This window comes from Calliphora vicina, chromosome 2, assembly GCF_958450345.1.
Source record: "Calliphora vicina chromosome 2, idCalVici1.1, whole genome shotgun sequence".
In the NCBI taxonomy this organism is placed as follows: Eukaryota; Metazoa; Arthropoda; class Insecta; order Diptera; family Calliphoridae; genus Calliphora; species Calliphora vicina.
In genome coordinates, this window is record NC_088781.1 from 126,811,238 (window position 1) to 126,838,944 (window position 27,707).

Sequence of the window (27,707 nt, forward strand, 5' to 3'; positions counted from 1 at the left end):
GAATTAAGGGTTGGAAAATTTTGTTTTACTTCAGTGAGGTAATGCAGGCGGTATTATGTGCAGGTAATTTTCAAGTGTCTAAGATAAAAGACTGTGTTGCCTTTAATATAACTTATAAATAATTGAAGTGTTTTATTTTAAATTAAGTTATAAAAATAATTTTGTATATTTCTAGAGACAAAACTAAATTTTGTGTAACTTGTATAAAAGTATCATCACTATTCAAAAATGTTTGCCATAATTATAATTTAACACATCTTTGATTGAAAACGAAGAATCACAATTAAAAGTACTACTTTACCAGCATTCATTACTTTACTTACCTTGTAAGCCATTACTGATTATTTTTGTTTTTTTTTAAATTTTACATAAAATTCAATTTCTATTATAAGGAAAATTTATTCACTCGATGTTTATGGTGGGTTTTTGTAGTCCCTAGACTGCAATGTTTAAATCATTGTTTAAGAATTGTAAAGCTTTTCTGTGCTTTTCTGTTGAAAGCATTCAAATTTAGTTCTGTTTACCTATATATAGTATACCTACAAATATTTTTCAATAAAAGACAGGGTGGTAGCAAGGTTTGTCCCTTATCAAAGCTATTGTAGTCATTATTATGTTTAGTACAACCATTTGGTGAAATTTTAATCGAAGATAACAAATTTTTTAAAGTTCTGGGAATGACATATAGATGGTGGTAAACAATATTTACCAAAAATATAATAATTTGTATACCCTTCACCTTCGTGAGAAAGGTATATATAAGTTTGTCATTCCATTTGTAATCTCCACAATATAATTTTGCGACCTTGTAAAGTATATATATTCTGGAACCTTATAGATAGCGATTAAGCCTTGTCCGTCCGTATGTCTGTCTGTTGAAATCAACTTATGAAGCCCCAAAATAACTTACATAGACGATTCGTACATCAATATCTCCGGAATTCTATTTAAAATCTAGAAAATCGGTCCACAAATGGCTGATATATGAGGAAAAAACCAGGACAACCTCGATTGTTGACCTATTTTGCACTATATCATTAATATAGATAATATGGATATCTAATGATAGATATTTCAAAGACCTTTTCAACTAGGTATATAATACGATAGTAAGTTGAACTTAAAATGGGTCAAAATCTGAAAAAATATTTTTTCACCAAAAGTTTTTTTTTTGCTAAATATTAAAAAACATTTTAAAAACAAATTAAAATTTAAAAAAAAAAATTTAAATTTAAAAAAACAATTCGAACAATTTTTTTTTCAAAAAAATATGAAAAAAATTTTGTTTACCTAAAAATATTTAAAATTTGTATGATTTTTATGTTACTTGTAGAAATTTCCAATAAAAATTTGATGGAAAGTGTGGATACCAAAGTTTTTAACAGATTTATGCTCGTTAAAATGATTTTCGGAATCGGCACTTACAAGGGAGCTTTAACTAAATATGTACAGATCATCATAAAATTACGTGACTTATTACATGTCGCAAAGCCACATGTATTAGCAACAAAATGAGATATCGATCATAAAAATCAATGGATTTTTTTCGAATTTATTCACAATTAAGTAAATTCGGTAATTTTCACAAGCTTGTATGTTGTATTTATTTTGGTTTTTTTCTTTGCTTTTCTGCATTTATTTCACGGTTAGCGGTTGTAGTAGAAATATGAATTGTAATGATAATAATAATTTAATTAATTTCGAATATTCATCTTTATATATGTATTTATTTAGCGCCATAGTAATCGCACATACAATTAATCAAAATCGGGAAAAATATTTTGAAAATGGAATTTTTTGTTAACAATTTTTTTTTTCACAAAATTTTTTTTTATATTAAACAAAATTTTTGGCAACAATTTTTATTATATCCCTAAGAGACCTAGGCTTTCTTTTGATCAAAAAAAAATAAAAATTGGAATTGGAAAAAAATCGATTTTGCAAGAAAAAGTCAAAAATTGTATGTCTTGAGTTACAAATTTGGAAAACAAATCCCACAGAATTTTTTATTTTCCAAAAAAAGTCAAACATTTTATTTTCTGAGTTACAAAACATTTATTATACCCTACACCACCATAGTAGGGAGGGTATAATGCGTTTGTGCAGATGTTTGTAACACCCAAAAATATTAGTCGTAAAGTATACCGATCGACTTAGAATCCCTTTGTGAGTCCATTAAACGATGTCCGTCTGACTGGCTGGCTGTATATTTTTGCATGTATTTCGATCAAATTGGGCTCAAGGACGGAGCATATTGAAACTGGCTGAAATCGGTCCATTATTTCACCTAGCCCCCATACAAATGTCCTCTCGTAATTGGACTTTATCGGTCATAAATGTTTAATTTATATATTTATCTACACAAATTTCGCTCCAAATAAGTTTTATATATTCGACATTCATGTCACGAAATTTTGTTACGATCGGTCCATAATTAGTCATAGCTTATATTGGAGCTATGACTTGTATAAATCTCTTACAAATGTTGGTATACACACAAAATTCAACATAAATAACTTTCATATAGACATAAATCCCACAACCTAATTTCATGGTGATAGGTCCACTATTGGTCATAGCTCCCATATAAGGACAACTTCCGAAAATCACTCACGAATTATCTCGTCTCCTCAAATTATTGATATTTTAAAAGAAAAATATTTTTGCTCATTTACTCATTTATTCTTACTTGTTTTGATAGTTTTTTGCTCATTTATTCCTACTTGTTTTGATAGATATCCAACTCGCATTCCAATAAGCGACCAAATAGGTCTTCAAGGTAAACAGGGTCAATTTTGAAAAAAAAAAAATCAAAAAAGTTTTTGACTTCGAAAAAAAAATTAAAATTTTTTTTTTGAAAGATTGGAGAAATAGCAAAAAATCAATTTGTAAAACAAGTAAGAGAGCTATATTCCAAATTATACTTTAAAAAAAATTTGTTTAAATATTTTTAGGTAAACAAAATTTAATTTTTTTTGTTTTAACTGTTTTTCAAAATTTTTTTTTTTAATTTTGTTTAAAAATAGTTTTTTCCAAAAAATTTTTAATTTTTTTTTTTTTAAAAAAAATTTATGACAAAAAAAAATTTGGGTTAAAAAATATTTTCCCCGATTTTGACCCATTGTAGGTCCAACTTACTATAGCCTTATCTACTGATTTGAAATATCTATCATTTGATATTCATATTGTCTATATTAATGACTTAGTAATCCAGATATAGATCAAAAATCGAGGTTGTCGCGGTTTTTTGCACATATCTCCGTTATTTATGGACCGATTTTGCTGATTTTAAATAGCAAACTTCTCGAAAGCATGCCTGACAGAATTATTGAAGATTTGGATCACGAAGATATCTGGGGTCTTCAGAAAATTTATTTCAACAGACAGACAGACATGGCTTAATCGACTCTGCTATCTATTAGGATCCAGAATATATATACTTTATAGGGTCGGAAATGAAAAATGTAGAAATTACAAACGGAATGACAAACTTATATATACCCTTCTCACGAAAGTGAAGGGTATAAAAATTCGAAAAAGTACCTTTTGTTTTGCGGCTCCTCAAATTATTGATATTTTAAAAGAAAAATATTTTTGCTCATTTTCTCGTTTATTCTTACTTGTTTTGATAGATATCCAACTCGAATTCCACTAAGCGACCAAATAGGTCTTCAAGGAAAATATCTAAGCTTTCTTTTGAGAAAACAGGGTCAATTTTGAAAAAAAAAATCAAAAAAGTTTTTGATTTCGGAAAAAAAAATTCAAAAAAAATTTTAAAATTTTTTTTTTTCGAAAGATTGAAGAAATAAAACTATTTGCTAAGAACAATAGGTAATTAGTTATATGGATGAGAAAAAAATCTGCTTGACCAAAATATCATATTTTGACCTCCTCCAACTCAGAGAGTTCTCGACCGATCTTGTTGAAAAATTGTGTCTGAATTACTATCCAATAGAACTAGTTCACTTGACATGAAACATCTGATATATAGCAAAAGAAATGTATTTCAAGTGCCTTTCCAACGGGATTATCCTTTATTACCAAAGGACTATTAAGACCAATTTGTTTACACAATTTCAAACTTTGTTTTGTATTATACTAATGCCCGTAATTTCAACAAATATATATCTATCAGTGCTTAGTTGCTTACGGAGTAAAAATATTTGGTAATTTTTAGATATGATTTGAAATTAATGTCAAGTTACCTTTTAGGTAAATTTATCTGCAGGGTATTTTACACCGTAGATATCTATTTGTTGAAGTTACGGGCATAAAATAAACTAAATATAAGATTCGCCAGACAAATATAGCATTATTGTTTTAATAAATTTATTATATGTTAAATATTATTTCCTTTTCAAAACACCGCTTATCCTCATAATTATAAAAAAAGCTCACAAAATAATCCTTCAACTTTAACCCCTTTTCTAAAATTTTAACAAAAGCAAAACTTAAAACACTTCACGATACTTGGAAAAACCTTCACATACAAGTGCAACTTGATAGCAGTTGTACTAAAACAATAAAACCAAACTGTTAATGACAAGTTAAAGTTTAAGAAAAACTTCTTGCTCTGAAAAATTTAGTAGACAAACTTAAACACTTCAGAAATTGAGTTGTAGAAAGAATGAAAAAATAAACAAAACAATTCTAAAGACACAATAGTAGAGGGTCATAACATGCAACTTCTAAAATAATTATAGAGGAAAATGTTGAAAAAAATTAAAAAAAAGAAAAGACAACCCACAAAATCTTGAAATAAAACTAAAAAAAATATATATAAAATAAAATAACATTTAAATGTTTATGACATTAAGAATACGTTTGTTGTTTGGTTTCATTGCACATAAAAAAGGAAGTGCAGCAAAGGACAAACAGTAAAATCATTATAAAGGGGAGATTTAGAAAAATGTTTATGTTCTGAGGGTTTGCTGTTATCATACTTTTTATTACTTTAACTCCTCAAAATATTTTCCACAATATCAGCTCTAATATTACAACTTTTTCTATGCAGCCTCAAACGTTTCTTCATTTTATAATACAGCATTGTTTTGCGTGGTATATCGACCAGAAAGAAATAAGCAAACTCCACTAGACTTATCAAGGAACAGCCAATACACAAACCAGCCAAGCCGCCAAAACTAGCTAAAATAAAATTTACACACAATTTATTATAATTTTTTACAGTGTAAAAAACAGTAACCCAACTTACCCATTAAATCAGTCCAGGTATACAGCACTGTGGTCAAAAATGCCACTATAAATTCCTGTTGATAGAACAGAGATAAATCTATATAACTGTTATTGAACTCCGCTTCCATATTGTTCATATAAGCCGTAGTAACTTTGGTTATATAGGTCAGGGACTTGCAATTGTAGTAACACGTACATTTCATGACATCGGGAAAATATTCAGACACATATTTGCTCTCGCCAATTTGTTCGAAATATTGCAGTTTATCTGAAATATTTTTCTGGGTTTAAAATTCATTGGTTCTACATTTAATAAATTGAAGTTAATTTATTACCATTATGATAAAACAAACATGGATAATCCACCAATTTACAGGGTCTATGTTGTCCGGCCGGATAAAACAGACTAAGTGTACAATTGCAAAATCTAATTAGATATTCCTGCTGGCATTCTGCTTGACAATTTTCGAACATATAACGATGACCTGCCAGGGACTTGTAGTATTTACTGTTGAGTTCATCCTGTAAGCACAGTTGGAATATATTTAAATCATTTGGAATTCAGTTGGAGATCGGTATAACGATTATTTCATTGGGTGTATAACTTAACAAGTAAGAGAGCTATATTCGGCTATGCCGAATCTTATATACCCTTCACCAAATTATACTTCCAAATAAAAATTTTAAATATTTTTAGGTAAACAAAATTTTTTTTTTTTTCAAAGTTGTTTTTTTCATTTTTTGGAAATTTTTTTTTTTCGAAATGCTTTTTAAAATTTTTTTTTTAATTTTTAAAATTTTTTTTTTAAATATTTAGCGAAAAAAAAATTTTGGTAAAAAAAAATCGGGTTAAAAGATATTTTTTCCGTTTTTTGACCCATTGTAGGTCCAACCTACTATGGTCTTATATACGTCATTGCAAAGGTCTTTGAAAAATCTATCATTAGATATCCATACAGATATAGTTCAAAAATAGGTCAAAAATCGAGGTTGTCCTGCTTTTTTTCTTATATCTCAGCCATTTGTGGACCGATTTTCTCGATTTTAAATAGCAACAGAGCCGGAAGAATTCTGGAGATATTGATGTATGAATCGTGTATGTAAGTTATTTGGGGGCTTCGGAAAGTTGATTTCAACAGACAGACGCTATCTATAAGGATCCAGAATATATATACTTTATAGGGTCGGAAATGAAAAATGTCGAAATTACAAACGGAATGACAAACTTATATATAACCTTCTCACGAAGGTGAAGGGTATAAAAAATGCGGGATTCACAACAGATATGGTAACTTCTATAAATTATATGGTCTGTTATAAATTACCGTGTCTTCGCCCGGAAGCTATTTACTAATGTTAGTTCTTCAAGTTTCTCCAACCCACATTCTTATTTAATTGCAAATAAAATATCTAAATTTGTACTGCATACTTTAGGGGGCTTTTTTATTACAGTTGACTAGACTAAAAGCAAGTTAGAACGGTGTATTCGGCTTTGCCGAATCTTAAATACCCTCCACCTGCATACATATTTTTTAGGTTGATATATATGGGAGCTATAACCAATTATATGCCGATCATCATAGAATTAGGTATAGCGATTTTGGTATATATGGGGATTATTTATGACGAATTTCAACTTAATAGCGATATTTATAAGATATTTATAATAATTTAAGTAATTTTCGGAAGTGAACTTTATATGGGGGCCATGGTCAAATATGGGCCGATCCACAAAAACTTTAGTGTTGTGATTTCTTTTAGCATGAAACTTATTTTTGCTGAATTTTGTATGGCTACTGCAATTCTGAAGGCATTTATAGACCATAGAACCATATTTCGGGAAGAAATTTGTATGGGGGCTAGGAGAAATCATGAACCGCTTCTTATAATTTTCACCAGAGGTAGTCCTTTTATTATAAAAATAACGCGTGTAAAGTTTTATGGTATTATCTGCAAAATATATTTACAGAAATAGCCAAAAATATGTGAAAAATGTAATTTTTTTTTTAGGTTGTCACACATTTAGGTTCATAGCTCTGGTTCTACTGAACCGATTTTGCAGATTTTCAATACCAAACTGCTTAGGACAACAATAAACATATTTTTTGCTAGTCTACCAATTTTGTTTGCGTATTTTGGACGTGAGCGTGTTTTACAGAGACACACAGACGGACAGACAGACAGACGGACATGGCTCAATAGACTTAGAATTTCATAAGGATCAAGACATTACATTCTGGAGGGCAGTGTTGCCAGGAGCTGGCGAAAAAAGAAGCTATATTGGCTTCAAAAAAAGGCCAGAAAAAGCTAAACCGCATTAGAAAAAAAGACAAAAAAAAGCTAAAATATTATAAATTAAGAATTTTGGTTTATATTTATTTTTAAATAAAAAATTAGAAAATATGTTCATAAAATTCATCTGCTTTACTTAAAGGAAGTACTATAAAGTTAAATACTAGATTAACTATGTCAGAAAATGGACATTGTTGGTTCTATATTTGTCCATTTGCAGTTTAATATATTCTGCCCCTGACCCTTAAGCTTCGTAATTTTATTAGCACTTTAATTTTTCACTATCAATATGACATAATATATTTTTTTTGGTTTTACTACTTTATTATCAACGGGAAAAAAATTGATTTTGCGTAGAGTTTTCATATGGTAATCTTTGTAGCAATTGCTCAATTAGTTTAATTTTTCGTATTATTTTTGTCATAATCTTCACTAATTAAAACGTTCTTTATTTTATCTCTCATTCATCAAACTAGTATGAAAAATGTGTCAAAAACATTAAACAATTTTCAATTGGCGACGATAATGGATCAAATTCCTTGAATTTTAAATCAGAAAACAGCAAATGATATTTTACTTTTTGTACTTGTTTTAAAAAAAGATGGTACGCCAAATTATAATCAGTGTATTAATTACTTAAAAGTTTGGCTTTCTAGAATTGCTGGTTTGACGAAATTAAAACAAAATGGGTTTTAACTCGAAGCATAGATCCACAAGACGTTTAACGGCTATTGATCGCCATCGAGTATCACAAGCCTTCAAGAGTTTGTGGGGCTCTTGTCCATTATATAATGATGAATATAATGTGTAATAACAATTTTGTCTTGAAAGAGAATTTGCTAGACATTTAAGCTTTCAGATATAAAATACTCTATTTCATTTTGAACCACTTGATATTGGCAATTGTTATTTGTTCTTTTAATACTGCACAATTCTTGAGTATGTTGAAAAGCTAAATGAAAATCAGTAATGAATTAAAATGAAAATGGTTCACAAATATAAATTTAGCCTTTTTATTTACTCTTTAGTCTCGAAATTTTTAGCCTTTTTTAATTTCAAAAAAGGCTATTTTGAAATTAAGAAAAGGCTAGAAAAAAGCCACGAAGCTAAAACCAAAATTTCGAGGCTAAAGAGTAAATAAAAAGGCTAAATTTAGCCTCAAAAAGGCTAAACTGGCAACACTGCTGGAGGGTATAAAAAATGTAAAATTTTGTGTCAACAAAGCATCATATACGGGAAGTTTTGCTTTACTTCTTTAATTAAAAAAAAACAGCTAAAATACCGATGCTTATTGTGAATGTGTTCCATCGGTTTCAGTGCGGTTGAGAAGTGGGGATTTTGAAATTGATAATAGGTTTGAAACCAAAGAATTGGAGACATTACTCCATGAAGATTGCAGTACAACCCTACAAAAGATCATTGGGAGCTACTTAATCAGCCATTTCAGAACGTTTGCGAGCAGCAGTATTCATTCAAAAGGTCGAAAATTGGGAACCATACGAATTGAAGTCCTTGAAAGACAATTTAGCATGTTCCAAATGCTACTTGAACGCTAATGAAAAATGGATCCATTACGATAAGCCGAAGCGTAAGAGATCGTACGAGAAGCCCAGCAAACCATCCGAAATATCCAACGCTCTAAGGTAATGCTCCGTATTTGGTGGGACCAAAAGGTGACCATCACAGAGAAACTGCACCGAACTCAGATATGAAACCGTAGTACTCTGTCATGATAACGCACGCCGACTTGTTACAATACCTGTAAAAACTGTTTAAAAAGAAATGGTTGGGAAGTTTTGCTCACCCGTCTTATAGTCCAGACCTTGCCCCGCTCGCTGTGGAGATCTCTGCAATTTTAAACAACCGAAACTTAATCCAAAACTACACAGATAAAACAATCGAACGATTCCTTTGTACACATATAATTTTGCAGTTCTATCAACAGAAAGTCAGTTGACAAAGAAGAATTTCGGTTAAGGCAACCAAACTTTTGTTACCCCTTTAATACACCTAAATAACACTGTGAAAACGGAGAAATGTTAACTACTTTTGGAGCTCCAGAAATCAGCCCATGAGAATACAAACGAATCTATAAATGCGATTGAAGACATCCTCGACACAGTACCAGAAATGCGAACTCGAATCCGGGATTTCCTGGTAGAAGTAAAAGATATTGTTGTGGTAACCATCAAAGAGGATGATGCTCTCAGGAGTGTTTCAGAAGAGCTCGAAACATAAAATCACTATAGCCCGCCTCGGAAGGATTCTATTCGATCCAGTAGACGCTATATAGAACTTGTGGATGACCGAATAATGATATATAAAACCTTACTCTCTATAAGATATTGACTCATCGTTTCTCACAACAGCATTCCTGCATTTACCTTACCAGAAGTACAATTGCTTGTCTCAAAATTGTAAGACCTCTTATTTAAAGAGGTCATAGCCTAGCTGTTAAAGTTTATTAATATGGAAAATGCAAAAACTGCCTTCATTAGTTTCCCATGAGACTGCTACTGTACTGCTATTCAAATAGTTTTTAGCCAATATACAGGATCTAATTGTACCTACGCCTTTAGCGTAGTAGAGGTTATAGCCCTTCAAACATAGTTAACACACCCGATCCTGATGGATCCATTGTTCCTGGACCATTACTAGCTCCACCCCTTTCTGAGCCACACGGAGGAACAGTGCAGCGGATACTGTTTTAGAGTGCTGAAGGTTGATTTGTATCACCCTCACCATGGACGTAGGCGTCCTTCTGGTCAGAGTTCAGGAGGTCGTCCTGGTCAACCGCCTCATCCGTCCATTCAATGAAGTTACCAACCAGTTCGAAAACGAAGTTGGTGTCTTCAGTGTCGATTGGACCGATGCCGTCATTGCAAACCACTCCTTCTTCCGAAAACATGGGGTTTTACATCATCAGAGTGTCTACTGAAGGGACGCCTTTGTTGTCCCTTCAGTAGTTACGCAGAATGAACCAATATTAGGCTTCCTCTTGTGTCTTCCTTAGAGGCCCCAAAGTGTTCTTATTCAGGACAACGATCGCCTTCACAACTTTCCAATCGTGAATTAGAAGCTCTGGGTTACCGCCTGGAGATTCTCCAAGATTTCCTCTAGATGGCTCAACTGGTATCTTAGCTATGGATCTAGGCGTTCTGGGTATCTCGCTCATCAATACCACCTAGATCTCGATCATACTTCGCTCAATGATGCGACACCCGTCTGAGCGTTCATCGTGACCCTGGTTTCAACCAGCATCATCGCTAGAGTGTTCAAAAAACCGGCAAATATGAAAAACCGGTTTCCGGTTTAACCGAAAAGGTGTGTTTTTGAAAAAACCGGTTTTGATTATTGTCTCTTAAAAAACCGGTTAAACGGTTTCGGTTTTTGTCTTAAAAAAAACCGGTTAACCGGTCTATATTAAATTTTTATTTAGCATTTTTGAATTTTTAAAGCTCTATCTTTATGGAATTATTTGATATCTTTTACGAAATATTGTCAAATGATATAATTTTCTATAAGTTTTTATAAATATGTTTCATTAAAACCGGTTAACCGTCTTATAAAAACCGGTTTGTCAAAAAACCGAAAAGTTAAAAAAACCGAAACCGATGGAGTTTACAAAGATGAAAAAACCGGTTGACCGGTTTTCGGTTTTGGATACTCTAATCATCGCATTGCGGAGGTTGTCTTTGACAATCTCGCTAAAGGACTTGGATAGCGAGCCTTGTGCCGCTTTGAGCCTTTTGGGTCCCGGCTTCTGGCTCTTGGATATTGCATACTTCACCGAACGCTGCCATTTTGCCACCGCTGATGACTCAACAGAAAGAGGAGCGATTTTGAGTAGGAGGAGTGGCTCTTCACTAATGTAAACTTTGAGATACATAAATATAGAACACAATCATGAAAAAAAATGGTTGGAGAAATAAAAATTGTTTTTTGAAAAAAATGGGGGAAAATAAAAATTTGGTGAAAAGAAGTTTAAAGATCGAGTTAGCGGATATATTGATGTATCAATCATTTTGTATCTTCTCTGTGAGGAAATACTTAGTATAAGGTGAAATAACAAGGACAGTGAGCTAGCGAAATGGAATTGTTTTTGGAGTGTTAAAATCTTTCTCCCCCGTAAAAAAACATAGATAGATTTTTCTATTCAAAAATGTTTTGTCATAAAGAAAATACTTTAAGTTTTTAAAAAAGTCTTACCTCAAATACACACTGTCTCACCCTGGGCGAAAATATACGCGTATAGTTATCGAAATTATGCAAAATCGCTGTAATGGAAACAGATGTTCGCGTGTGGGTATTAACTTCAATTGGATAATTGAACCATACATATGGTTCTGCCAGCATAACCTAGAAATATCAAAAAATCATTTAGAATCCATAAAACACAAGTCCCCTTAATACTACATTTCAACTCACCAAAATGCCTTTTTTATTTCTACGCATTGGTGAATGTTCATACTCCCTCAAATGAACCTTCAACATCAAACCGTTCTCATCACCTTGACCTTTGCTGCGCCACGGCCAAAAGGAATCCAGTTTTTGTTTTTCCACCCCTTCTGGCGACTCAATGGTATTGAAAGCCAAACAGGTGCCCATTTGAGAGTTGCGCATAAAGAATATCTCACAGCAATCGTAATCGTCATCGATCCACAGGCAATCGGTGAATATTTCATGGCACTTCCAGGCCATGAACTCTGACACCAAAGAAAAGTTAACATAATTCAGTTCTTTTAGCATTGAGGGTGGAACCTTGGTGAGATTTTCAAACTTGTAAAATTTGCCAAAAATCAAGGTGTCATAAGCATTGACCACCTCCATGAAAATCTCTTGGTATTCAGGATTTGTTTGATGTTCAGGCTTCAAAAACATTTCCTTGGCCCGCTCGAAACGCTGCCAATTAAAACGATTCTTATTGCAGATGGTGACCTCGGGAAAGGGTATTTGGAAAACAGGCAAATGAGTTTTAGACACAACAGTGACCAAGGGTTTGGTGTGATATTTAAAGGCCACCTGGCAGCTGACATATATGCAAACCATCAGACAGACGGAGAAACCAAAAATCCAAGTGATTCTAAAATAGTTTATTAAAATTAGGTAACACTTAATTCTATATTAATATTTATACTAACCTTTTGTATTTATTTAGCTTTCTTTTAAATATTCTATCCACACCATGCATGGTAAAGTTACCAACAAATTCATCAACGATGCATCTAAAATATTGCCAATAGTCTTGCTCAAATTTATTAACAGTCTTAGGAGTTGTATGTAATTTTAAAGTATTGCCAGGAAAATGTTGTAACTTATTATTTGGTGTTACTCTAAAATGTTTATAGTCTTCATGCACCAACATGATTATGATTTAACCAAAAACTCTAAATTGAACTAATTTCCACTTTCAATATCCGGCGTTAACTGCTAAAGAAAAATGGTGTTTAACTATTTTATACAAGTTTTTTTTTTGTTAGAAAACATTAACAATGAATGTTTGAATAGTGTTCAACAAGTTTTATTAAGGTTTATCATTAAATTGGTGTTTGACAATCATTTTTCATTTCTGGTTAGTTGATGTTTAGATTGTTGTCAACAAACAAAATGATTTGTTGGCACCCTATAAAGTCATAAAAGTTGTAATTGACAGTAACATCAAACATGTTACTGACAATTGTGGAGAAAATATGTGAAATATTTTCTTTATAGTAAACTATTTATAATATATCCTAGAGGAAAGAGAACTTATACAAATTTGGTCCCGTGATTCGTTTCTCAGGGGTATCGGCCAGTTGTACACCATTTCCAATTATATTTCAGAATTTTCCATTTATATTTCAGATGTTTCCATTTCCATTTGAGAACTATCATTTTGTATTTCAGAATTTTTAAATTACACCGTACGACACTCAATATTAGACACGAATCGTTTTCAGTTGTTCATTTCGTGATCCTGCTTCCTTTTAAAAGGACTTCAGAGGAGTACATTTTTAAAAAAATGTTTTAAAATACTTCTGATCATCCTACTATGTCAAATTTGGTGTCAAATGATCAAGAAGAGTTGTAAAAAATATCGTATTATTTTTATTTTATCCTGTAAGGATCAAAAGATGTCAAAAATGTCCTTTCAAATTTTTATCCTTGAATATCCTTTTAGATTTCCAATAATTTTTTTTTTTTAAAAAATAGTGAGTTAAAGATCTAAATATTGAATACCACATGCCAAAATTTCATCCTTCTATCTCAACCACTTAAGTGTTAAAAAATATTTTAATTTTGAATTATTTGATTTTTTATATTTCATTTTAATATTTCATTCGAAAAAAAATATAACAAAATCCGTTGTGAAAAGCAACGAAGAAGACTTTTTAATAAACAAGTAAAATGGTATAGTCGGGCAAGCCCGACCTTATGATACCCTACACCGGGTATATGATTATAAAGAGTTTTCTTTTGATATGAAACTTATTTGTGTTGAATCTTATTTGAATACACACATTTTCGGTAGTGGGCCTTATATGGGAGCTATGACTAATCATGGACCAATCGTCACAAATTTTGGTGAGATGAATTGCGAATATATGAAACATATTTGTGTTGAATTTTGTTTGGATACTGACATATTTCATAGATTTATGTATATTAGCTATGGAATATTGTTGACCGATCGTCACGAAATTTGGTCGTGAGAGTTCGGCTTACATAAAACTTAGTTGTGCTGAATTTGGTTTGAATATGTTTATTAGGGTGGCCATTCTCACCCTCCAGTTTGGTGAACATTAGTAAAAAAATCATCCTGAAAAAATTTTAGGTAAATCGGTTGGGGTTAAGACGTGCCGCAAGCCCTCTGAAGTTTTGAAATGCATTTACAAGGTGAAAAAATGCATTTATTTCAGTTTTTGTAAAAATTTTGCCATTAAAAAACTACTTTTCCAATTTAATTTAAAAGAATAGAAATGTGTACGCAATTGTCGTTCTAATGAGACATAAAAATCAAAAATTGGTCAACAAATTTTAAAGTTATTAAAAATTCGCCTGGCCATTAACGTGTCTCTGGCAACTAGAACAAGAAAGGTAGGAACAAAATTAACATATTTTGATAAATATTAAAATAAAAGCTCATTTTTACTTAAAATATGTCCATAGTTACTTGTATATGAGTTTTTGTCTTCGTAGGATACCGTTAACCTATTCTTAGGTATGAACAAAAAAACAAAAATGTTTTTACGGCAGTTTCAAAACTCCATTTTAAAATTTTGAAAAATTTTGTTAAACAAATTTCAGAATTTTTTGATCATCTTCTTGGGATTTATTATGAATATAATAGGGAATAAAAATGTGAAAAAACTATGAAAATATCTCTTATAGTTTTTCCGTACCTGCGATTTAAATTTTGAAATTTTCGAGAAAACCAATTATTTGGCAATTTTTTGGCGAATGAGTTCTATTTCCTTACTCTTATGAGTTTTAAGCAAAACTTATTCAGAACATTATAGTGCAGATAATTCTAAATATACTCTGAAAGTTTTACTAAAAGCGGAAAACGTTAACCCTTAAATCGTGAAGGTCAAATGTCAAATTTTTCAATATTTGGAATTACGCCAAAGTAATTTTTTAATGTCAAATTTTTTACAAAAACTGAAAAAATGCATTTTTCCCCTTGTAAATGCATCTCACAACTTCAGAGGGCTTGCGGCAGGATGATTTTTTTACTAATGTTAACCAAACTGGGGGATGAGAATGGCCAAAATCCAACTTTCGTTTATTAAGGGCCACCCTAATGTTTATAACTAAGATATTTATGAGAGCTTAACTATTTTCAAATAGGCCAATTGTATGGGGGCTAGGATAAAGAATGGGCTGATTCTCACCGAATTCAATAGCCTTTGTCCTTGGGCCAATATAAAGGCTTGTGCCAAATTTTGTCGAATTATCTTTAAACCTGCGACCTGTAGTTTGATTACAAGGTTTACATGAATGGACGGACAGACGGACGGGCATCGCTTAGTCGACTCAGAAAGTGATCCTGAGCAGATTGGTATACCTTAAGGTGAGTGTTGGGACAATATTTTTGTATGTTGCAAACAACAGCCCTAACCCATTATACCTCCCCCACTATGGTGGTGTAGTTTATAAACATGCACTTTTCTTAATAAAACTTTTTTGTATACTAATAAATTTTTTTATATTTTAATTTGACCTTTATATATGTATATAAAGGATGAAATTTTAACATTTAGTATAGAATATTTGGGTCTTTAACGCACTATTTTTTTAAAAGGAATTTATTGGCAATCTTAAAGGATATTAAAGTATAAACATTTTAAAGGACATTTTTGACATCTTTTGATCCTTAAAAAATAAAATATTTTACAACTCTTCTTGTTCTTTTGACATACAATTTGTCATTATTGGAATAGCAAGAGTATTTTTAAATATTTTTTGAAAAATGTACTTCTTTGAAACTTTGAAGTCCTTCAAAAAGGACACAGGATCACGAAATGACAAACTGAAAACACAGGTTTTCTCCATTAAATTTATAGTTTCAGACGTATGTCATCCGGTTCGTGTCACACGAATTTTTTCTCTATTTGTCGGACGGTGTTATACCTAAAAATTGAAAATCAGGAATATAATTGGAAATTTCTGAAACTCAATTGGAAATTTCTGAAATACAATTGAAAATAGTGTAGTTTAACACTTTAACTGGACATAGACACTTTTTAGCTACTTTGTGACATATTAAGGAACTAACTCAAAAGCATTTTTTGGACTATTAATTTTAATTAAAAACAAGTAAGAGTGCTATTTTCGGCTGTGCCGAATCTTATATACCCTTCACCAAATTATACTTCAAAATTTACTTCAAAAGACCGGTCCATCCGGTCTTATATCCGTCGTTGCAAATGTCTTTGAAATATCTATCATTAGATATCCATATTGTCTGTATTAATGACTTAGTAAGCCAGATATAGGTCAAAAATAGGTCAAAAATCGAGGTTGTCTTGGTTTTTTCCTCATATCTCAGCCATTTGTGGACCGATTTTGCTGATTTTAAATAGCAAAATTCTCGAAAGCATGTCTGACAGAATTATTGAAGATTTGGATCCCGAAGATATCTGGGGTCTTCCGAAAATTGATTTCAACAGACAGACGGACAGACAGACAGACAGACGGACATGGCTTAATCGACTCCGCTATCTATAAGGATCCAGAATATATATACTTTATAGGGTCGGAAATGAAAAATGTAGAAATTACAAACGGAATGACAAACTTATATATACCCTTCTCACGAAGGTGAAGGGTATAAATAACAAAAAAAAGGCTTGACAAAATTAGGGCCTATATATATTTGATGCATCATGGCTACCTAAGTACAAAAATGGGCAAATTTTTCTATTCTATTTATTTAAAAAAATTTTAAGTAAAATTATAAATTTTGTTAGACGTTTCTGCACATAATTTATCATAACTCAAAAAGACTTAGTCCGATGTTATTAAAATAAACTCAGAAAAGTTGGGATTTACATAAGCTTTAATCCGTTTATATATAGCTTTCAATAGGCTTAGTAGTTTTGGATTTATAATAACAAATTGAAGCAAAAAATATATTTTTTACGTGAAAATAAAAATTTTTTTTATTTTAAAAAAATCATGAAAAATCGAAAACAGCTGAAATTGTTCATTTATTCCTTACGAATTTATTCACAATTACGTGAATTAGCTCATTTTCACAAAATTTTAGTTTTTTGTTCAATATACATAAAATTGAGTAGTTAATGTTCTTCATTCGAACGATTGAATTTTGAAAACATTTTCCACATGCTATTAGTAAATTTTCAGATATATACTTTTCTTCAATCGGCTCAGTAGTTTTACAGTTATAATAACAAATTGAAGCAAAAAAATATATATTTTTTTTTTATTTTAAAAAAATCATGAAAAATCGAAAACGGTAGAAATTGTCCAGATTTATTGCTTTGTCGCAAAGCTGCATGTAAAAGAAACTAAATGACATATCGATCATAAAAAGAGATGGATTCTTTTCGAATTTATTCACAATTAAGTGAATTCGCTCATATTCACAAAATTGTATGTGCATATCAAAGCGTGGGTTCTCATAACTGAAATGTTTGTGTAAAATGTACTGAAGATACACTAATTTGATGGTTTTGTTTCCTTTTCTGATAATTGCAAATAAAAACGATCAGTAGTTTAAAAATTGTAACAACTCTTTATTTATTTAAATTTACACAATTTAATACACACACTAATGTTACACACATTAAAAACACTATGATAAAACAGTTGATGTTAACTGTAACACTCTGCAGCTCGCTGTTACTATTTATATACACAGTGTTATCTTGAAGTAGTTTCATGAATTATCTAACGGACAAAATTAGAATGTCCTATATCAACAATGAATCCCTAGAGTTTTAGCATCTTTAATATTAATGTTAGCACTTAATGTTAATAACAGCGTGTTATCAACGTTGTTGATAAGTTTCTACTAATGAAAATGTCTATAAACATGATGAATGTTGCAAGCAGCCATTACAAACCGTTAAATTCAAATTGATAATGCAATTTCTTAACAATATGTTCTTGGTGGTAAATCAAATTTTTAACTACAAAAAATAAGCTGCTTCTGTAAAATACATAGACCTAACGTATGTGTGAAATCCAGCACATGAGGGTAAACGACGTAATTTTATTTGAGATGCATGAACATCTCACATGGAGCTGATGTGAACTTTTTCTTGTGGGGTTTTCACACACATACCTTTTTTTATTTAAATTTGAAGTTAGGATGTGTTTAATAAGATACCCTATATGAAATGTATTTCATTAAGCGCATCCTATCTTCAAATTTGAGGCCAATAACGAATCAAGCCAATATCGAATAATTTGTTCCAAAGTAAAGCGTATCCCAGAGAGATCTTTCTACATCGACCCTGTATAGTCAGATTTTTGATTTTTGGTCTGTGGGCGGAGGTGCGTGGCAAAATCTAATGTTTACACTATACTTTACATAAAAAAAAATAATTTTGTCCAAAATTTTTTTTCTTAATTAAAAAAAAAAATTTCAAAAAAAAAATTCGAAAAAATTAATTTTTTTCATTTCAGAAATAAATGCTTTTTTTAATTCCCAATGTTCAAACAATTATTTCGTCATTCAAAAAACTTTAATTCACAGTTCTGTACTCAGAATCGAATGATTTGGTTTAATCGAAGAAAGGAATACATTCCAGCACATATCAAATTTTCATATCGTTGGAGAAAACAAGTAAAACTCATCCGTCGTCATCTGGCTACAGAAGTCAGGTCGGGGAAGTCTTGCTTTAGTTTTATCTGACAACCACGTTTGGGACTAATAAAAGGACCACGATTGTTTTAAAACTGGGACTAATAAAAGGACCACGATTGTTTTAAAACTGGGACTAATAAAAGAACCACGTTTGGGAGTAATAAAAGGACCACGATTGTTTTAAAACTGGGACTAATAAAAGGACCACGATTGTTTTAAAACTGGGACTAATAAAAGAACCACGTTTGGGAGTAATAAAAGGACCACGATTGTTTTAAAACTGGGACTAATAAAAGGACCACGATTGTTTTAAAACTGGGACTAATAAAAGAACCACGTTTGGGAGTAATAAAAGGACCACGATTGTTTTAAAACTGGGACTAATAAAAGGACCACGATTGTTTTAAAACTGGGACTAATAAAAGGACCACGATTGTTTTAAAACTGGGACTAATAAAAGGACCACGATTGTTTTAAAACTGGGACTAATAAAAGAACCACGCTTGGGACTAATAAAAAGACCACGATTGTTTTAAAACTGGGACTAATAAAAGAACCATGTTTGGGAGTAAAATCGAGATCGAGATTCAATATAAAATAGATGTTTCAGGTTATCGTAATGAATCCAGTTTTCATCGTAATAGTTCGGTGCAGAAATCGGACATACAAAATCGTATTTCAAGATCTCTCAGCTTGAATTCATATGTTACCCAATTTTCAATCTTTGGGATGAATTCAGCTGCTCGCAAACGTTTTGAAATTGGTACTTGAGTAGCTCCCAATAATTTTTGCAAGGTGTTGTTGAGTTTGACAACAATATTCATGGAGTAATGCCTCCAATACTCGGTCTTCAAACTTTTTAAGCATGTCAAAATCACCACTTCTGAACCGAACTAGTGTTTTTATACAAAATTCACAACAATCGCTGCCCGTATTATATGAATGGTGGGTATATAAAATTCGGCACAGCCGAATACAACACTCTTACTTATTCCTTCCGACATTAAATTATGTCAAATTCGACTTATAATCAGCAATAAATTTTACTGTTTTTCTTTTAATTGACACTAATTTGAATTTAAGTTAATTTGAATACCGATATTTTTAGACATAAATACAACTGCAAACAAATCACATACATTTCACAGATTTCATAGTTCAGCCCTGACCGTTTTATTCTTATCATTACCCAAGAGACTTGCATGCATTGTGTCCACCCCAATATTAAAGAAAACATTGCCTTAACAATGCACTGACTACAACAATATTTGCCAGTATATGTCAATAATATTACCCAGTAGTTCTGCAATGAATATTTCAAAAGTCAATGTATCCCTTTAAGACAGTAATTTTCACTACTTTGTTGACTCAAATAAATATATTTTTAGGTAATTTCACATTTTAATACAGATATAAGTAATTTGGTTACCTTAAACATCCGTGGTAATCAAGCGTGAAGTCAATTGTCACTTTACTATCTCCATGTAATCAAGGTTGTAGTCACATTAAAAATTTTTCCTTAGTGTATTTTTAATTTATATAAGGACAAATAACATGGCAAATTCTTTAACCAGTTGTGAAACCAATCACAAGTTCGGGACACTTAGCCAGAACTGCTGGGAATGCACTGAGTACAACAACACGTGCCAGTATTTGACAGTAATATTAACACTATTGCCGAACATTAATTATACTAATTATATCGTACAAATATTTGCCAAATATTAACGATACCTTAAGGTAAACTGTACATAAATAGCGTTTAATTTATTTCTATTTTTTTAGTCTCTACCAAACTTTCAACACCAACTAAAGTATTGGTTAAGGCTCATACGTGGATTTTTGACTTTCGGGTTAAGTCGCCATGGCTTTACCCAATTATAAACCAGCCCAACCCTTAGCATTGAGACAACTTAATCAAAAATTTGAGTTGGATCCTAGAAATAAGCAGAAAAGGAATGCAATAACATTTACTCCTCAATTCAAAGAGTCTGCTGAACAATTGGCATTAGAGTTTGGCAGAAAATCCTCCATACATGGCCTGAATAAGATATTTCAAGAGAATTCGAATATATATGAAAGGTAAGTTTAAACAATTGAGAGAAAATTCGTCTGCAAATCTATACAGATGTAGCCAAAGGCGAATTCATGCTATATGGAGCGAATTCATGCTATTTGGAGCGAATTCATGAATGCCGGATTAATGTCAAATTCCATATATAAAAAATTAATGAATTCGCTTAAATTTTCCAGAATTTGCCTGTCTCGATTCCCTCTTGTCTGCTATTATTTTTCAAATTGATTTTTCATTACAGATTCTTTTGGCTCCTAGTACTTGTCTATGCTCTCTTGGGCTCCATTTATGTCTGCATGATTCTTTCCCAGCGTTTCAATGCTGGTACTTTTCAAACTGTTGTGGACAGAACCAATGCTCCCGTATTCCATATAGCCTTCCCCGAAATAAGCATTTGTAATGCAAATCATTTAAACTGGAAACGTTTAGAGGAGGCCAAACAACAATTTATGCCTCATGAAAATGATACGGAAAAGATTCGCATGTTCGAAACAGTTATTGGTCTCTATGATAATGTTAGCTTTGGAGAATTCGATGCATTCAGTGCACTAGAAGACAAACCTGTAGAACTGGTGAACAGTATCAACTTTAGTTTAGTTTTTGATTTCATGACCTGGCGTTGTGAGGAGTTCTTAACGGATTGTGTGTGGCGTCATTATAAACTTAACTGTTGCGATATATTTTTGAGAAGTAAAGGTCAAGAAGGTCTATGCTGGCACTTCAATACACTAAACACAGATGAAGCTAGACGCAAACAGTTAATGGATGATAAATATCCCTGGAGGACGGGAAGTGCGGGACCGAAAAGTGGTTTAAATGTACGTTTGCTGTTGAATGAGGACAAGCACTATTACCAGGATAATGAAAAGGGTGTAACGGTGAGATTTTTAATAAGAATTAATAAAAGTCTTATCTAGTGGACGATATTTGTGATATAAGGTGGCTGTATTGGAGCCGGGAGTTTTTCACAGAGATCCGATTTTTGTGCCTGCCAATACCGAGACAGTGGTGGAAGTAGAACCCGTAGTTTATTTCTATGATAATGGAACCAGAAGTGTATCATCAGCTCAAAGGAAGTGTCGGTTTAATGTAAGTATTTTTCTGTTCTCTAGTTCAGTTCTAGTTCAGTTCTAGTTCAGTTCTAGTTCAGTTCTAGTTCTAGTTCAGTTCTAGTTCAGTTCTAGTTCAGTTCTAGTTCAGTTCTAGTTCAGTTCTAGTTCAGTTCTAGTTCAGTTCTAGTTCAGTTCTAGTTCAGTTCTAGTTCAGTTCTAGTTCAGTTCTAGTTCAGTTCTAGTTCAGTTCTAGTTCAGTTCTAGTTCAGTTCTAGTTCAGTTCTAGTTCAGTTCTAGTTCAGTTCTAGTTCAGTTCTAGTTCAGTTCTAGTTCAGTTCTAGTTCAGTTCTAGTTCAGTTCTAATTCAGTTCTAGTTCAGTTCTAGTTCAGTTCTAGTTCAGTTCTAGTTCAGTTCTAGTTCAGTTCTAGTTCAGTTCTAGTTCTAGTTCAGTTCTAGTTCAGTTCTAGTTCAGTTCTAATTCAGTTCTAGTTCAGTTCTAGTTCAGTTCTAGTTCAGTTCTAGTTCAGTTCTAGTTCAGTTCTAGTTCAGTTCTAGTTCAGTTCTAGTTCAGTTCTAGTTCAGTTCTAGTTCAGTTCTAGTTCAGTTCTAGTTCAGTTCTAGTTCAGTTCTAGTTCAGTTCTAGTTCAGTTCTAGTTCAGTTCTAGTTCAGTTCTAGTTCAGTTCTAGTTCAGTTCTAGTTCAGTTCTAGTTCAGTTCTAGTTCAGTTCTAGTTCAGTTCTAGTTCAGTTCTAGTTCAGTTCTAGTTCAGTTCTAGTTCAGTTCTAGTTCAGTTCTAGTTCAGTTCTAGTTCAGTTCTAGTTCAGTTCTAGTTCAGTTCTAGTTCAGTTCTAGTTCAGTTCTAGTTCAGTTCTAGTTCAGTTCTAGTTCAGTTCTAGTTCAGTTCTAGTTCAGTTCTAGTTCAGTTCTAGTTCAGTTCTAGTTCAGTTCTAGTTCAGTTCTAGTTCAGTTCTAGTTCAGTTCTAGTTCAGTTCTAGTTCAGTTCTAGTTCAGTTCTAGTTCAGTTCTAGTTCAGTTCTAGTTCAGTTCTAGTTCAGTTCTAGTTCAGTTCTAGTTCAGTTCTAGTTCAGTTCTAGTTCAGTTCTAGTTCAGTTCTAGTTCAGTTCTAGTTCAGTTCTAGTTCAGTTCTAGTTCAGTTCTAGTTCAGTTCTAGTTCAGTTCTAGTTCAGTTCTAGTTCAGTTCTAGTTCAGTTCTAGTTCAGTTCTAGTTCAGTTCTAGTTCAGTTCTAGTTCAGTTCTAGTTCAGTTCTAGTTCAGTTCTAGTTCAGTTCTAGTTCAGTTCTAGTTCAGTTCTAGTTCAGTTCTAGTTCAGTTCTAGTTCAGTTCTAGTTCAGTTCTAGTTCAGTTCTAGTTCAGTTCTAGTTCAGTTCTAGTTCAGTTCTAGTTCAGTTCTAGTTCAGTTCTAGTTCAGTTCTAGTTCAGTTCTAGTTCAGTTCTAGTTCAGTTCTAGTTCAGTTCTAGTTCAGTTCTAGTTCAGTTCTAGTTCAGTTCTAGTTCAGTTCTAGTTCAGTTCTAGTTCAGTTCTAGTTCAGTTCTAGTTCAGTTCTAGTTCAGTTCTAGTTCAGTTCTAGTTCAGTTCTAGTTCAGTTCTAGTTCAGTTCTAGTTCAGTTCTAGTTCAGTTCTAGTTCAGTTCTAGTTCAGTTCTAGTTCAGTTCTAGTTCAGTTCTAGTTCAGTTCTAGTTCAGTTCTAGTTCAGTTCTAGTTCAGTTCTAGTTCAGTTCTAGTTCAGTTCTAGTTCAGTTCTAGTTCAGTTCTAGTTCAGTTCTAGTTCAGTTCTAGTTCAGTTCTAGTTCAGTTCTAGTTCAGTTCTAGTTCAGTTCTAGTTCAGTTCTAGTTCAGTTCTAGTTCAGTTCTAGTTCAGTTCTAGTTCAGTTCTAGTTCAGTTCTAGTTCAGTTCTAGTTCAGTTCTAGTTCAGTTCTAGTTCAGTTCTAGTTCAGTTCTAGTTCAGTTCTAGTTCAGTTCTAGTTCAGTTCTAGTTCAGTTCTAGTTCAGTTCTAGTTCAGTTCTAGTTCAGTTCTAGTTCAGTTCTAGTTCAGTTCTAGTTCAGTTCTAGTTCAGTTCTAGTTCAGTTCTAGTTCAGTTCTAGTTCAGTTCTAGTTCAGTTCTAGTTCAGTTCTAGTTCAGTTCTAGTTCAGTTCTAGTTCAGTTCTAGTTCAGTTCTAGTTCAGTTCTAGTTCAGTTCTAGTTCAGTTCTAGTTCAGTTCTAGTTCAGTTCTAGTTCAGTTCTAGTTCAGTTCTAGTTCAGTTCTAGTTCAGTTCTAGTTCAGTTCTAGTTCAGTTCTAGTTCAGTTCTAGTTCAGTTCTAGTTCAGTTCTAGTTCAGTTCTAGTTCAGTTCTAGTTCAGTTCTAGTTCAGTTCTAGTTCAGTTCTAGTTCAGTTCTAGTTCAGTTCTAGTTCAGTTCTAGTTCAGTTCTAGTTCAGTTCTAGTTCAGTTCTAGTTCAGTTCTAGTTCAGTTCTAGTTCAGTTCTAGTTCAGTTCTAGTTCAGTTCTAGTTCAGTTCTAGTTCAGTTCTAGTTCAGTTCTAGTTCAGTTCTAGTTCAGTTCTAGTTCAGTTCTAGTTCAGTTCTAGTTCAGTTCTAGTTCAGTTCTAGTTCAGTTCTAGTTCAGTTCTAGTTCAGTTCTAGTTCAGTTCTAGTTCAGTTCTAGTTCAGTTCTAGTTCAGTTCTAGTTCAGTTCTAGTTAAGTTCTAGTTCAGTTCTAGTTCAGTTCTAGTTCAGTTCTAGTTCAGTTCTAGTTCAGTTCTAGTTCAGTTCTAGTTCAGTTCTAGTTCAGTTCTAGTTCAGTTCTAGTTCAGTTCTAGTTGAGTTCTAGTTCAGTTCTAGTTCAGTTCTAGTTCAGTTCTAGTTCAGTTCTAGTTCAGTTCTAGTTCAGTTCTAGTTCAGTTCTAGTTCAGTTCTAGTTCAGTTCTAGTTCAGTTCTAGTTCAGTTCTAGTTCAGTTCTAGTTCAGTTCTAGTTCAGTTCTAGTTCAGTTCTAGTTCAGTTCTAGTTCAGTTCTAGTTCAGTTCTAGTTCAGTTCTAGTTCAGTTCTAGTTCAGTTCTAGTTCAGTTCTAGTTCAGTTCTAGTTCAGTTCTAGTTCAGTTCTAGTTCAGTTCTAGTTCAGTTCTAGTTCAGTTCTAGTTCAGTTCTAGTTCAGTTCTAGTTCAGTTCTAGTTCAGTTCTAGTTCAGTTCTAGTTCAGTTCTAGTTCAGTTCTAGTTCAGTTCTAGTTCAGTTCTAGTTCAGTTCTAGTTCAGTTCTAGTTCAGTTCTAGTTCAGTTCTAGTTCAGTTCTAGTTCAGTTCTAGTTCAGTTCTAGTTCAGTTCTAGTTCAGTTCTAGTTCAGTTCTAGTTCAGTTCTAGTTCAGTTCTAGTTCAGTTCTAGTTCAGTTCTAGTTCAGTTCTAGTTCAGTTCTAGTTCAGTTCTAGTTCAGTTCTAGTTCAGTTCTAGTTCAGTTCTAGTTCAGTTCTAGTTCAGTTCTAGTTCAGTTCTAGTTCAGTTCTAGTTCAGTTCTAGTTCAGTTCTAGTTCAGTTCTAGTTCTAGTTTAGTTCTAGTTCAGGTTCTAGTTCAGTTCTAGTTCAGTTCTAGTTCTAGTTTAGTTCTAGTTCAGGTTCTAGTTCAGTTTTAAAACTTAAAACTTTTTTGGTATTAATTTTGATGAATAACTTCTCTTAGGATGAACCCCCCAGTTTTGAATACAAAAACTTGCCCGGTTTTCCTTACATGCTGGAAAATTGCCACTCTCAGTGTTATCAAGAGTATTTACTAAGATATTGCAACTGTACCATGGACATATTGTTTCCGCCAGGTAAATTTTCTAACTGCAATTTGCTTTTTAAAATTGTTTTTTTTTATTTTAACAGCTCAATATAATGCTTGCAAAGCTAAAGATTTGCTGTGCTTAGCTAAAAATAATGGTAAGTTTATTAACAATACCAACAGTATAATCAAATATATATTTCCTTTTTACTTTTAGATTACTTCCAATTTACTCATCAATCTGGAGAAGAGGAGTACATGCATAGTGATTACCAGGGCATGATTTGTAATTGTTTTCGCAATTGTTATTCCTTAAATTATGTGGCGGATGTAAGACCATCATTTTTGCCAGAACATCTACGCCGCAAGGGAATGCATATTGACTTGGATATACATTACCGTATCGAAACAATGTTTGTGTATCGCACCAGTTTGGTCTTTAGTTGGGTGAACTTAGTGGGTAATTATAATAGATTTTTTAAAATATAAAAGATTCTTTAATATTTTAATTTTTAGTGGCTTTTGGTGGCATAGTTGGTCTTTTTCTGGGTTGTTCTCTTATAAGTGGCATTGAATTGTTGTATTTTGTTTTCATTGAGTTGCCCAGATTCCTTCTCAATGAATGGAAATCTAAAGGAAAATCTAAAAATATTTATAACCAGCTAAATAAAGAATTTAAAATTAATAAAATTCCTCTTAAGCGCCGTAAACGTGGTGTGCATAGTCGTACATCGGCTGCTGAGAATTTTGGAGATAATAGTTTTTCTGTTCAGAATAATAATTTTAGTGTCCAAAACGCTGCTGTGCAACTGTGGTCGCAGCAATATTATTTAACAAATAAACATAATTGTTAAAAATTTCTGAATGAAGTACTTCTATTTTGGTTGGCTTAAAAAAAGAGGTAAAATAGTTGGCTTTTTATTATCAAATGTATTAAAGTTTTTTTTAAATTTTTTTTTTAATTTTTTTAAAATTTTCTTTTAATTTTTTAAAATATTTTTTTTTTTTCGAAAAAGAATTTCTGACAAAAAAACTTGTTGATGAAAAAAAAATCGGGTTAAAATATATTTTTCCCGATTTTAACCCATTATAGGTCTAAATTTTCGGTTCCGACGGGCGAAATATAAAATCAGTGGTTAGACATGGGGGCGGTTCTATAATGGTAAGGAGCTCCATGTTTGCAGATAGAGTTTATATAGACAATCGTAACTTTAGTGACGAAAAAATGGGTGGGCAAAACCACCTCAGACTCGCATCTGCCCACTCCAGATACAAATTTGGAAATTCGGAGAAAGATTTTTTTGGATTTGTAGATTGTTCCGTTAAGATTTTCATGTGCCCTACAACATTAATCATGGGGTTTTTGGAACGCAAAAAGTTACAAAATATTCCAATGCCAATCGTACAACGGAGCACATGTAATGTTAGGTTTTTACAAGCTAAAATAAAGGAGTAAAACCGCAAGCCATTTTGGTTCATTGTTTATCCGTCAGCCTAAACTTAGTTATTGTGGATTCGTGTTCACACATATCATCAGCGCAAACATTCTTATCATAGAGGCATTATGCATTACAATTAGTTCTGCTAGTTGCGAAAGTAGTTTCTCAGCTATGCGTAAAATAAAACAATGGTTACGTACTGCAATGCTTTAGGAACGATTTTCAAATTTAGCAGTTTTTTTTCAATTCAATTCATTATTTATAAAATTATTTGTACAAAGAGTAGAGTAGTATTAGAGTTAATTTAAAAAAATTGATTTGCGGGTATCATAATTTTTCTGAAGTTTTTTGAATTCCTAAAAATAGTTCCACTAACTAAAAAAAAAAGGATTTTTGATTTTTTAAAAATGCATGATGAAAAGAAATATTGGTGACGTTTTGCTAAGCTTAAAATGCCTTTTCATCCATCGTGCATGTTTAAAATTCTTTTTTTATGAGATTTGCGCCACCTGGTGTGGGTTTGTGGAACTATTTATAAGGATTCAAAAAACATCAGTTGTATTAACTTTTGATGCAGAATC

General features: G+C 32.2%; 2 protein-coding genes across 2 annotated transcripts; one reads left to right on the plus strand and one right to left on the minus strand.

Moving 5' to 3' along the window:
- Positions 1-4,954: 4,954 nt before the first annotated feature.
- LOC135950848 (pickpocket protein 19-like) lies at positions 4,955-12,850 on the minus strand. The gene is made up of 6 exons (XM_065500373.1): positions 12,627-12,850; positions 11,914-12,568; positions 11,716-11,844; positions 5,529-5,715; positions 5,213-5,461; positions 4,955-5,145 (listed from the first exon to the last, which is right to left on the minus strand). Exons 1-6 carry the CDS (start codon positions 12,848-12,850, stop codon positions 4,955-4,957), a joined length of 1,635 nt encoding a protein of 544 aa, XP_065356445.1.
- Positions 12,851-20,666: 7,816 nt separating this feature from the next.
- Positions 20,667-26,541, plus strand: LOC135950849 (pickpocket protein 19-like). Its single transcript, XM_065500374.1, has 7 exons — positions 20,667-20,884; positions 21,118-21,754; positions 21,816-21,965; positions 25,604-25,736; positions 25,792-25,845; positions 25,905-26,147; positions 26,204-26,541. The coding sequence occupies exons 1-7, from the start codon at positions 20,667-20,669 to the stop codon at positions 26,539-26,541; spliced, it is 1,773 nt and encodes a 590-aa protein (XP_065356446.1).
- Positions 26,542-27,707: the final 1,166 nt, after the last annotated feature.